The sequence below is a fragment of the Taudactylus pleione genome, unplaced genomic scaffold (assembly GCF_031769625.1).
Source record: "Taudactylus pleione unplaced genomic scaffold, aTauple2 ptg000095l, whole genome shotgun sequence".
Taxonomy (NCBI): domain Eukaryota; kingdom Metazoa; phylum Chordata; class Amphibia; order Anura; family Myobatrachidae; genus Taudactylus; species Taudactylus pleione.
In genome coordinates this window covers 23027843-23041795 of record NW_028284497.1, presented here as the reverse complement: position 1 = coordinate 23041795, position 13953 = coordinate 23027843, and the positions used below count along the sequence as shown (strand labels likewise).

At 41.1% G+C, this 13953-nt stretch overlaps 1 protein-coding gene across 1 annotated transcript in view; it reads left to right on the top strand.

The window, feature by feature from the left end:
* The window catches only part of LOC148526675 (glutathione S-transferase theta-1-like), a 48512-nt gene extending 42950 nt beyond the window's left edge, over nt 1–5562 (top strand). Inside the window, exon 5 of the mRNA XM_088470262.1 lies at nt 4931–5562. Within this exon, the coding sequence (XP_088326388.1) occupies nt 4931–5149 (219 nt within the window). The 3' untranslated portion in view covers nt 5150–5562. The remainder of the gene's footprint in view (nt 1–4930) is intronic.
* The last annotated feature ends 8391 nt before the right edge of the window (nt 5563–13953 follow it).

Below are 13953 nucleotides of genomic sequence, written 5' to 3'. Positions count from 1 at the left end.
ATCTACATAATTTATCTAGTATGAGATATAAAATGATTGATTGGGTGCCTCCATGCACCAGAGGTGGAGATAGAGGTCGCATTTTGCTTCAAAAGGAAGCCAAATGGATTCACATCCTGCAAACAGTACATCCCTTTGGCTTAAATGAATATCTCTCTTTTTCGTGTTTTTTATAAACCTAGGTCAGTGGATTAGTGTTTTGCCTCTTTCAGTGCAGCGCATGTATATACACAGGTTTACACACACATGCATTATTTTTGTGGCATGGTATGACTTTTTCTACTTTACATTGTATACATTAGCCTGGTTCTCTGTGTTACAGCATCGTGCGCTGCTGTAGTTCTGTTATATTGTTTCATTGAGCCTATTCCTTGTGTTGTGCATCAGGTAGTCATGGTGATGGCACTTGGTGTTTGGACCACGCCCCCCAGGCCTACACTCGCGCTGGTGTTCCCCGATTGTGACGTCATCAGCATGAGCCGCTGCTGGGGAGATCGTGGAGGTGATGGACACTTGGGTGAGTGATCTGCTATATATTACACTGCATTTCTGTTTTTATTCATGTCTTGATAAAAGCACTTATCTGCTGAAACGTTGGCATACAATCTGGCTCTGCCTGGTTAATTGATTCAAGTCATATAGGCTGTGCAAGTCCTGCTGAGTGCCCTTCAGTTTCTCCCCTTGCATATATATATATATATATATATATATATGTACACATATATATATAAATATTTAAGAAAAAAATGTAAAAGGATTTGCACACTACTGGCTCAAATGAGTATAAACACTGTAAAACTCGGTCAAACCAGTTTCAATTAGGGGTGTGCACCGGCCACTTTTCGTGTTTTGTGTTTTAGTTTTGGATCTGGATCTTTCTTCGTGTTTTGGATCTGGATTGGATTTGCCAAAACCACCCTTCCGTGTTTTGGGTTCTGGGTTTTGTGTTTTGGATCTGTATTTTTTTTAAAAAAAGCATAAAAACAGCTAAAATCACAGAATTTGTGGGTTTTTCTTCTCCTATGCTATTATTAACCTCAATAACCTTAATTTCCACTCATTTCCATGCTATTCTGAACACCTCACACCTCACAATAGTGTTTTTATTTCCAAAACGTTGCACCGAGGTAGCTGGATGACTATGCAAAGCGACACAAGTGGGTGGCACAAACACGTGGCCCATCTAGGAGTGTCACTGCAGTGGCAGACAGGATGGCAGTTTGAAAAACTAGGCCGCAAACAGTACATAATGCAAAGAAAAAAAAGAGGTGCAAGATGGAATTGTCCTTGGGCCCTCCCACCCACCCTTATGTTGTATAAACAGGACATGCACACTTTAACAAACCAATCATTTAAGCGCCAGGGTCTGCCACACGACTGTGGCTGAAATGATTGGTTAATTTGGGCCCCCACAAACAAGCTGGCAATTAATCTGTCCCTGCACAAACTGGCTCTATGGAGGCAAGATGTCGTCCTCATCCTCCTCATTCACCGATCCTCACCCTCTTCCGTGTTGTGTACATCCTCATCCTAACAGAGTATTAATTCGTCCCCACTGGAATCCACCACAACAGGTCACTCTGTACGTTATGGAGGCTGGTCTCCCTGGAAGAGTTGATAATTCATTTTTATGAACATCATCTTCTCCACATTTTGTGGAAGCAACCTCCTACGCCTTTCGCTGACAAGGTTCCCGGCTGCACTAAACACTCTTTCGGAGTACACACTGGAGGGGGGGCAACTCAGGTAAAACAGAGCCAGTTTGTACAGGGGCCTCCAAATTGCCTCTTTTTCCTGCCAGTACATGTACGGACTGTCTGACATGCCTGCTTGGATGCTGTCACCGATGTAATCCATTAAAAGACAGACGCACGCTTGTCGCTGCTGCTTTGAGGATGCAGGTGCGGCTACAGCCCACACAATTCACAAAGACAGGAAAAAAAAGTCAAATTTTTTTATTGTTTGAGCGCACTTTGAGGGTTACACCACCCTTTAACAGACAAACGCACGCTTGTCGCTGCTGCTTTGAGGATGCAGGTGCGGCTACAGCCCACACAATTCACAAAGACAGAAAAAAAAAGAATTTTTTTATTGTTTGTGGAGTGCACTTTGAGGGTTACACCACCCTTTAACAGACAGACGCACACTTGTCGCTGCTGCTTTGAGGATGCAGGTGGAATCTAGACAGGATTTGGAACCGGGGACACACTACATCCATCAATTGTCTAAATCCCACTGCACTAATGGTGGATACCGGACGCACGTCTAATACCAACATAGCAGTTAAGTCCTCAGTTATACGTTTTTCTTCAGGATGACTGCTGTCGTACTTCATCCTCCTCGCTAAGGACTGTTGGAGGGTCAATTGTTTAGTAAAAGTAATGGTGTTCCTACTTCCTCTCTGGGATGATGAACAACTCCCAGCAGCAGCAACAGCACTAGGAGGAAGTAGTTCTTGATCTTTCCCTATTTTATTTTTATCGGAGAAAGTTTGGTCCTCCATTTATGTTATATTGATATATACATGCGGCTAAGGTGCACACAAACACAGAAAATATTTTTTTATTTTTGTTGGAGACTAGTGCACTTTGTGGGTTACACCACCCTTTAAGAAATGAGCCAGCCGACCCTTTACTTATGGGACACAGGCGCACGCTTGGCGCTGCTCCTTTGTTGATGCACGTGCAGCCACAGTGCACACAATTCACAAACACAAAAAAATATATTTTTTTATTTTTTTTGGAGAGCACTTTTCTGGTTACAGCACCCATTAATGGTCAAGCCAGCCGGCCCTTTACCTATGACACAGGCGCATGCTTGGCGCTACTTTGTTGATGCACGTGCGGCTACCACGCACACAATTCACAAACACAAAAAAATATATTTTTTTATTTTGTTTGGAGTGCCCTTTGGGGGTTACAGCACCCTTTAATGGACACGCCAGCCGGCCCTTTACTTATGGGACACAGGCGCACATTTGGCGCTGCTCCTTTGTTGATGCACGTGCAGCCACAGTGCACACAATTCACAAACACAGAAAATATTTTTTTATTTTGTTTGGAGTGCCCTTTGGGGGTTACAGCACCCTTTAACAGACAAGCCAGCTGGCCCTTTACTTATGGGACACAGGCGCACGCTTGGCACTACTTTGTTGATGCATGTGCAGCTACTGCGCACACAATTCACAAACACAGAAAAAATATTTATTTTTTTGCACTTGGGGGGAGCACCCCTGATGGACAGAGTGCCCCCTGGACAACACTACAGCAGGACTGGGACACTGCAAAGGACTTTGGAGTGGACACAGCCCCTATGGACAACTGACTGCACAACACAGTCCAGCCAGCCCCTATGGACTTTGGAGGAGTGGACACAGCCCCTATGGACAACAGCAGCACAGCACAACACTACACTACACTACACAGCTCAGCCAGCCCTAACTCCCACCCTCCCTCTTCACTGTCCACAGCCGAGTGAGAAAATGGCGCCGACGCGGGTACCTTATATAGAGTCCAAAACCCACGAGACCCGGAAGGCGGGATGATGACATTTTGCCTCGATTTCAGATCCGAGTCAGGCGGGAAAAGTCGAGCCTGACTCGGATCGGCCTCGGATCGGGGGGACTCGGGGGGGTTCGGATTTCAGAAATCCGAACCCTCTCACCCCTAGTTTGAATCTGATCAACTTTCTCAGTTATTATCTAGTTATAAAATTTCTTGTTGGGGAAACAATGGGGAGATTTTTCTTTGTTTTTAATAAAAAGTAACCATTTACTTTATGGCTTGGTTGCATTAATGTTACCTGGCTTTTAACAATCTATCTAGCATTTTCTTTCCCTACAACCCATTAAAGCTGTAGATTTCCTTTAGAACCAGGAGTTCTCAAGTGACGTCAGTGAATAACTAAATCACCATTTGCCTTCTCTTACATTCAAGTTGGCAGGGGTGTAGCACTTAACTCATACTGTATGTAACTGCTAGACACATGAATCTCAAGTTTCTGTTTGGCTGTGAAAATTAGTGGAGAATGGATGGGAGTGGCTACTGGCTGGATTGTAAAGACACATTTCTGCTAAGATAGATATATCCTGTTTATGTGTATATTATGCTGGGCATACACGGCCAGATAAAAAGTTTGTCAGACCGACAGACATTTTATCTGGCCGGTTGCCAGCCGCAGATGTCGCCGGAATACACTGTGAGATTTCTCTCACAGTGTATTAGCCTGACATCCGCGCTCTGCCCCCGGGGGTGGAGACATTTCCCTGTTCCTTCCGTAGGAAGGAACACAGGAAATGTCTGTCTGTCGGCCGCGGCTGGGCATACACTGCCCGATGCGGCCGACCATTTACCAGTAAATATCGCATAAGACGGGCATGCTGGACAATCCAGCATGCCCGATTGAGCAATATTTAACCCTCAGTCGCCCCCCCACACGCTACAATTATTGGGGCGATCCGCCGATATCAGGCGGATCGCCCCGATAATTGTAGCGTGTATGGCCAGCTTAAGATTCATTCTGACAGGCAGTAAGGGGGTGACAATGAGAGGAGTGCTGTTTTTCTTATCCATATTTAGCACTGCTGCTTGTATGCCACAGGGATGAAATACATGCTGCTTTATGTAGGTGCTTTTCTGTGTTTTGATTAGAAAGACATGTGACAAAAAGTCCAAAACACATTCCAAGTGCTCTTGGTAAACATGCATCTTCATGTACAATATCACTGTCCATGAGCATTCTGAAATGTTGTCATGCAGCTCGTGATTTCATGCTGAAGTTTCCTCTGATCTAAATGTTATACAAATACAACAACCAATTGCATATAGCTACATTGGTAGATCACATCCTGAATTTTTAACACTCACAGTCAGTATAACGTGTATATTACAATAATGATGGGTAAGTGACTAAGCTTCCCTCTACTCTGCAGGTAATTGCAAGTGAAATACCCATTTTTGAAGAAAGACCAAAGCTGGGAGCCTGGAAACAGCGAATAGAGGAAGAACTGGGGTCAGATCTATTAAAAGAGGCACATGATGACCTCCTCCATATTAAGGAACAGCATCTTAGCTATTTGTCCCCTGAAGCTAAGGAGCAATTTAAAAGCAGAATGCTCCTGTTTATAAACTGTGGGATGTGGCTCTCCTAATCAGTATGAAATCTCTTCATGAAGCTGTGAAAAGGACTAATTAGATTCTATAACACCTCTCCTGCATTGTGCATGATGAAAGAATAGCTACAGATGCAGCCCACTGCGGTGATTTAGCTGGTGCTTCATGCCAAACATTTGTTGTGGAACCTATAGCCATGGGGCACGTAACTTGCTGGGCCAAAATATCTCTCTGAACACCTCTGTATGTACTTTCTTTCTATTTACACAACGTACTGCATAAGAAATCTATTAATTTAAAGGTCATATTTTCATTAAAGGAAATGCAAATGTTTATTCATATGCCTAGTTATTACAACCATTGCAGTTTCAAATGCTTTAAGATAAATTAAATTTTAATTTTAATGGATAGAGGTGGTATATTTGTTCTTTCAATGTAAGAGAAGGAGATTACTGATGTAGATCAATGTTTTAACTACTAATTAAGAGACATTCATATACTGTATAAGCAAGTAATTTGGATGACTAGTTACTACTAAGTAAATATTTTTACTGTCACTGTTTAACATAAATACTATAGATCACTTGTATTCAGTGGGGAAAATGTAGATTTTGGAAATTTCTGTTGTGTAGTATTCTTCATGGTGATGTGCCTGAAATAACAGATATGCATATTGCTTAAGGTGCATACACACAACGATTTTGTTACCAACGATTTTCTGAATGATTTTCTGTCAGATTATCTGTCTGATTTTTTAAAGTGTAATGAACGATTTTTTGAACTACAAACGATTTTTCCCTTAATGAATATCGTTGAGTTGGTCAGTCTGACTGAACTGCAAGCTACAAACTACAAACGTGAATGCGCATGAACGATAATCGTTCATCGTTTTAACTTAGAAAGTGAACAATTTTTTCAATGATTGAACGATAAACTATATCGTTAACGATAATCGTTTAAAAAATCGTTGTGTGTATGCACCTTTAGAGTGACAAGATTGAGTTTTTATCAACTTTTTGTAAACATTGATTACTTGGACCCTTATTTACTATAATCTGCATTTAAAGTGCGATTGTAATGTGATATTTTTGACTAAATTTGCATTGTGACTTAAGAAATATCACTTGGGTATATTAATGTCCCCATGCAGGGACAGAGCTTTAGATAAAGCTCTGTCCCTGCAAATCCTCTATGCATACTTCTCAAGGTGTCTACCCATACGTCGCTGCCATCTACTGCTACAACCCTTCCCTCTCCCCCACTGAGTTAACACTTACCTTGGTGATCCAGTGAGCTCTCTCCTCTGGTCAGCTTGTCTTCAGGCTCCTGGTCTGTGACCTCGGTCATCTGGTGTGTGCTGTAAACTGAGATTCTGGTTTACAGCACAGTTGACAGGGGTCACAGTACAGGAGCCCGGTGACCAGCTGACCGGAGGAGAGAGCTCACCGATCATCAGACCCCCCTGCTGCAGTTATTTAATTTTTTTATTATTATTTATTTATTTTTATTTTTTTACAGTGATCAGCTTGTGCTATATTTGGACCACAAAGCTGATCACATAAGGCTGATTCCCAGCTCTGCTCTGCCTGTCGGAGCAGAACAGGAGTCAGAGAATCATGGGAAACTCTGTTTAACGCCATCACCAGATGGCGTTATTATGGGATGTAGTCAGCATCCCGGTGTGCGGGATGACGACGGTCCAAATACCGGTGCCGAAATCCTGACAGGTCAGAATCCCGGCACTAGTATATCGACCATCGGCATCCCGAAGGTAAGTATCAGGGTGTTATTGGGAGAATAGCGTTAGCTAGCGGGGTTAGGGTTAGGCATTAGGGGGAAGGTTATGGTTAGGTATCAGGGAGGGAGTGTTAGGGGAGGGGGAGGTTAGGTTTGGGCACTAGGGGGGAGGTTAGGTTTAGGCCCTGGGGTGGGGGGGCCTTAGGTTTAGGGTGTGGGGAGGGGGAGGTTAGGTTTAGGCACTTGGTAAGGGGGGTTAGAGTAAGGTTTAGGCTTCCACCCAGTATTTTTTCACAATTCCAATTCAGTGCATTTCAAGCAGATTGCATTTCCCATTACAAGTATGGGAGATGTGATCTGCTCACTAAACAAATTTGAATTAAAGGGCTTGGAGTAGATTTTTCACAAAAAATCAGTGAAACGAATATATGAAAAAGGTGTGAAAACTAATTTTTTTCACACTACTTTAGTAAAAAAAAGTTTGATAAATAGGGGCCTTAGAGTTTTAAACATATTCAAGTCACATTGTAGCTTAAGGGCCTGATTCAGAGCCGGACGCTATTTGCACTCGCTCGTTCAGAAAAAGGGGCCGGATATTTAAATAGAGCGCTCGCTCTTTGCGGTCTGTTGACGCCTCTATGTCTGAACAAGTGAACGAAACATGCGCTCGCTATTTTTTAAAAAACGCCCCCTGGCCGCTCGCATTCTATGTCATCTCCGCTATTTATTAGATTAATCGAGTACATCGAAAGGCGTATGAACTTCTCGCAGTGCTTGTGGTAGCATTTTCCTACCGCAATCATGCGAGCAGTTCAGGCTAAAAGACAACCAAGTGACGTGGTCGATGACGCTGCTTTGTTAATTATGCACACCCTTAAAATGCCCGTTTTGACAGTTTGGCACGCCTGCGTTCGGATCTCCACTCCCCGTTTTCAAGCACCTTCCCCTGTTACCACCCACAAACGCCTCATTCTGTCACTCAAATTAGCAGGCATTCGCTATTTTGCGAGCACACAATTTCCGACCGTAATAACTGGTTTGCGCATGCGTATTACAACCCATACACATGCGCAGTGGTGCGAACATCACTCGGAGCGAACGAGCGGCTCCGAATCAGGCCCTAAGTTAGCACCAGTGTGCTGGTAATTGATTAAAGTTTTGCAGACTGTTTCATATCAAAGTGAGGTCCTAAATAATTTACATGTTTTCATTTGTTCATAGCTTACAATTCTTTTGCTTTTAATGCTTTCAGTCACTTTTAAAGACAATATTTTTGAAAGATTATATTTTATTGATATTACAATACAACAGGCCTTTGGCTACAGACAGATGCAAAAGGAAAAATAAACATACACACAAGAATATCACAAAACAAAGAACAAAAGCAAATTTGTTACATTTTATTACCAGAACATACCAAACCATAAAATAGATCACATTAATGCAGCACAGATGATAGTTAGGTGAAAAGGATCTTGGCAGTTACTTGCTATCTTCTCATTACTTCCCCTGTATGATCCAAATTAATTGCAACACTTAACTAACAAAGTTATTAATGGATTTATGAAATATAGTTTACATATAAAATATACTCTTAATCTAAGTAGTTTTCTTCCATTTTTATAATCATTAAAATATATTTTCTTTAGTTATTCTATAAAGAGAAACCTAAAAAAAATGCTAAAATCAATAAATAAATACTATTTGAATTGGGGTCATGATTCAATACCATTTGCTGCTTTAATAGTATTTTGGAAACACTTATGCAGTACTGTTTTTTTTTTTAAGGATTGCAGACCTTATTGACACATGGACATTTATAGTTATTCACCCATGTACTGATTACCTCTGAGAAACTCCACGGTGAGCTTTAGTAACTCTGTTTAATGCAATGTTTTATAATTTGCTCATATAACTTAGCTGGTAGCAATAGTAGAACTGTATTTGGGTTCTCTGCCCACCATGTCTAACATACACTGTTTCCTAAGTTCAGCACAAAATATATATAATAATACAGCCATTTCTAGTACAGTATAATGTGTCCAGGGAAACAGTGCAAGTATGATTTATAATTTTTGTAAAATTTTACTTTTAAGTCAAAGAATGGCAAATAAATATGATCGATAACCCCTTGAGATGAGATGAGTCCACCTAAAGACTGTTTTATAATGAGAGTGTTGGATTAGGGCTCCCTCCACAAATGTCCTGATTAGGATGTAATTAGCAGCAATGCAACGTTACCAATAGATGGCTGAAAAAGGTTGTCAGGAAGTTCTCTGGCATCCACCGCTTGAAATGCACAAGCTGGAGCACAATCCACAAGGAAGCGTCCCAGGCTGCAGAAGGTTGAATCCAAAAAGGACATATAAGAGTCCAATGAATGTCCAACAAACATGAGTCCAGATAGGTGGTGGTAATGATGTCTCAACGCATTACGCTGAGCAATGACCGCTCAGTTTCCTCACTCCTGAAGAACACTCTCGTTATAAAAGTGTCTTTAGGAGGACTCATCTCATTTTATTCTCACTATTGTTTAGTGTTTATAAACATCTGTTTGATTGTATGTCTATGTATTGGCATGTTATATTTATATTTTCTATAATATTGTAGGTGCAAAATTTTCTCTGCACTCCAATGCGCATATTTTAGCTAATTAATAAAATACCTATGGGTTTGATTTTTTTAAAGAAACTGTCCATCATTTATGTGATTTATTGTTTATTTAGAGCTGGTTCCCCCTTTCTATATGTGCATAACCCCTTCAAAAGAACTGATTATCCCTATACAGTCAAAATTCCCTCAATAATAATATATATATTAATAAATTAAAGCTCAGACATTGTAAATATTGTGGTGGTAAAGCATAAATATACTGCTTCCACAAACAACATTGGTCTTCTATTAATATTTTGCCTCTTACCTGTCCTAGACATTAAGACATAAAACTATATATATATACATATATATATATATATATATATATATATATAAGCATCTAAACAGTGACACGTGTGTATTTTTATCAGGACTAACCAGTATTAGCATGTTATGTAGTCTGTATGGAAGCCACACATAAACGTCACCTTTAGGATCTACCAAAACAATTGAGTGTTAAAATATAACCATAATAATTGGGTTGAATAATAATAATAATTTAATAATAATTGGGTTGAAATGTCTTAGAAGTTTAGTTAGAGTACACTAATGCTGATTGTAAGTAAGTTTTGTTTAGTAGAATCATGTAATAGGGCACAGTAATATAGTACACAGCTGACCAGTATAACATTTTCAGGACACCATCTCCAGTAACGTAGTCTAATAAAATGCCCATTGACAGTCATTTGCTATTTAATATCGTGCTATGAAGTAGTAATATGCCTAATTTCAATAACTAATTGTCCAGTAATATGGCAAGCAGTATTTCTCATTAATATACACAGTATTAGCAGTTCTAATATGTCCAGCAGTACTCGTAAAAATATCCCCAGCATCAGTAATATATTCAGCAGTAGCAATAAAGACATGGCCTGTAGAATAGTATACCTGACACTAATGATGTGCCCAGAAGCAATGTTATGTCTCATTTTAGTCAATTCCCTGTTACAACCTGCTACTTCTGTATATCTGCCTCATCTCTCCTCCTGTATCACATACATTCCCAAGGCACGTTCTGCAATATTGTTCCCCTAATTGTTCCATAAGTGCTTAAAGGGATGCTGGATTAGTGTATTTTTAACTAAATTGTCCTGGATACTCAGCAGCAAAGGGTTGGCTGGGGTTGCTATCAGAGACACAACAAGACCTTGAAAGAATGGGTTGGGAGGGACAAAGCTGAAATCAATGGGCTGGAGGCAGAATCAGGAGGGATGAAGTTGATGGGTTGGAAAATGTAGAAATGTGTAGGAAGATGTCAAATTCAATAAACAGGCAAAAACACAGAAGCCCCAGCAGAGAAACAATATTACAACTGCTCATGCAAAGATTGGTAGGAGTAAGGGTCTTATCAATTGTGTAGGTAGAAGCTTATGGTGACCTTTATATGGTTACTATACAGACTACATAAAATGCTAACAGATTTTCACCTTGATAAAAGAGGTATATATTATCAATGCTTAAATGCTTGAAGTAAAAGAGTAGGGTGTATATAGATTGTGCATCAATAATAGAGAAATGTCTTACAGTTACTAAGCAATAGAGGTATATAGTACCAAACATTGTAAAAAAAGACAAAAGTGGAAGTAGTGATAGCACTGTGAGTGCACTTATCAAATGTCAACCATGATGTTTTAAAAATATAGAGTTTACGGAAATAATATAGAGTTTACGGAAATAATTTAAAAAACTTACAATACATTTCATTAAGATAGAAAAAAATTGTCTTTTTTTTACATCTGATAAATTGTGGTGGACTGTGGAACCAAATAGGCAAAGTACTAAAACACGAGGACATGCACTGAAACTGGAGGGAGGTAGATTCAAAGGAAATAAGAGGAAAAAATAGTTCATAGAAAGGGTAGTAGATAAGTGGAATAGCCTCCCATCAGAGGTGGTAGAGGCTAATACAGTAGAATACTTTAAACTAGGGGTGTGCACCGGCCACTTTTCGTGTTTTGGTTTTGGATCTGGATCTTTCTTCGTGTTTTGGATCTGGATTGGTTTTGCCAAAACCACCCTTCTGTGTTTTGGGTTCTGGGTTTTGTGTTTTCAATCTGTATTTTTTTTTAAAAAAGCATCAAAACAGCTAAAATCACAGAATTTGTGGGTTTTTCTGCTCCTATGCTATTATTAACCTCAATAACCTTAATTTCCACTCATTTCCAGTCTATTCTGAACACCTCACACCTCACAATAGTGTTTTTATGTCCAAAAGGTTGCACCGAGGTAGCTGGATGACTATGCTAAGAGATACGAGTGGACGGCACAAACACGTGGTCCATCTAGGAGTGACACTGCAGTGGCAGACAGGATGGCAGTTTGAAAAACTAGGCCCCAACTATACATAATGCAAAGAAAAAAAAGAGGTGCAAGATGGAATTGTCCTTGGGCCCTCCCACCCGCCCTTATCTTGTATAAACAGGACATGCACACTTTAACAAACCAAACATTTCAGCGCCAGGGTCTGCCACACGACTGTGGCTGAAATGATTGGTTCGTTTGGGCCCCCACAAAACAAGCTGGCAATGAATCTGTCCCTGCACAAATTGGCTCTACGGAGGCAAGATGTCGTCCTCATCCTCCTCATCCACCGATTCCTCACCCTCTTCAGTGTTGTGTACATCCTCATCCTCACAGAGTATTAATTCGTCCCCGCTGGAATCCACAACCACAGGTCCCTCTGTACGTTCTGGAGGCTGGTCTCCCTGGAAGAGTTGATAATTCATTTTATGAACATCATCTTCTCCACATTTTGTGGAAGCAACCTCCTACGCCTTTCGCTGACAAGGTTCCCGGCTGCACTAAACACTCTTTCAGAGTACACACTGGAGGTGGGGCAACTCAAGTAAAATAGAGCCAGTTTGTACAGGGACCTCCAAATTACTTCTTTTTCCTGCCAGTACAGGTACAGACTGTCTGACATGCCTACTTGAATGCTGTCACCGATGTAATCCTTTAACAGACAGACGCACGCTTGTCACTGCTGCTTTGAGGATGCAAGTGCAGCTACAGCCCACACAATTCACAAAGACAGAAAAAAAAGAATATTTTTATTGTTTGTGGAGTGCACTTTGAGGGTTACATCACCCTTTAACAGACAGACGCACGCTTGTCGCTGCTGCTTTGAGGATGCAAGTGCAGCTACAGCCCACACAATTCACAAAGACAGAAAAAAAAGAAGAATATTTTTATTGTTTGTGTAGCACACTTTGAGGGTGTCACCACCCTTTAACAGACAGACGCACGCTTGTCGCTGCTGCTTTGAGGATGCAAGTGCAGCTACAGCCCTCACAATTCACAAAGACAGAAAAAAAAAGAAGAATATTTTTATTGTTTGTGTAGCACACTTTGAGGGTGTCACCACCCTTTAACAGACAGACGCACGCTTGTCGCTGCTGCTTTGAGGATGCAAGTGCGGCTACAGCCCACACAATTCACAAAGACAGTAAAAAGAAGAAGAATATTTTTATTGTTTGTGTAGCACACTTTGAGGGTGTCACCACCCTTTAACAGACAGATGCACGCTTGTCGCTGCTGCTTTGAGGATGCAAGTGCGGCTACAGCCCACACAATTCACAAAGACAGAAAAAAAAAGAACAAAATTTTTATTGTTTGTGTAGCACACTTTGAGGGTGTCACCACCCTTTAACAGACAGACGCACGCTTGTCGCTGCTGCTTTGAGGACAGTATCATATGCAGTGACAGCAGTCTTGTCAGAAATTGTTGGCACGTCCTTCAGTCCGGACCAGATGTCCAAACCAGCCCTTGACTTATGACACAGGCGCACGCTTGGCGCTGCTACTATGTTGATGCACGTGTGGCTACATCGCACACAAGTCACAAACACATTAAAAAAATAGTTTTTTATTTTTTGGAGCACTTTGAGAGTTACACTACCCTTTAACAGACAGACACACGCTTGTCGCTGCTGTTTTGAGGATGCAAGTGCGGCTACAGCCCACACAATTCACAAAGACAGAAAAAAAAAGAACAATATTTTTATTGTTTGTGTAGCACACTTTGAGGGTGTCACCACCCTTTAACAGACAGACGCACGCTTGTCACTGCTGCTTTAAGGATGCAGGTGCGGCTACAGCCCACACTATTTACAAAGACAGAAAAAAGAAGAAGAATATTTTTATTGTTTGTGGAGCGCACTTTGAGGGTTACACCATCCTTAGACAGACGCACGCTTGTCGCTGCTGCTTTGAGGATGCAGGTGGAATCTAGACGGGATTTGGAACCGGGGACACACTACTTCCATCAATTGTCTAAATCCCACTGCACTAATGGCGGATACCGGACGCACGTCTAACACCAACATAGCAGTCAAGGCCTCAGTTATACGTTTTGCTTCATGATGACTGCTGTCGTACTTCATCCTCATCGCTAGGGACTGTTGGAGGGTCAATTGTTTAGTAAAAGTAGTGATGTTCCTACTTCCTCTCT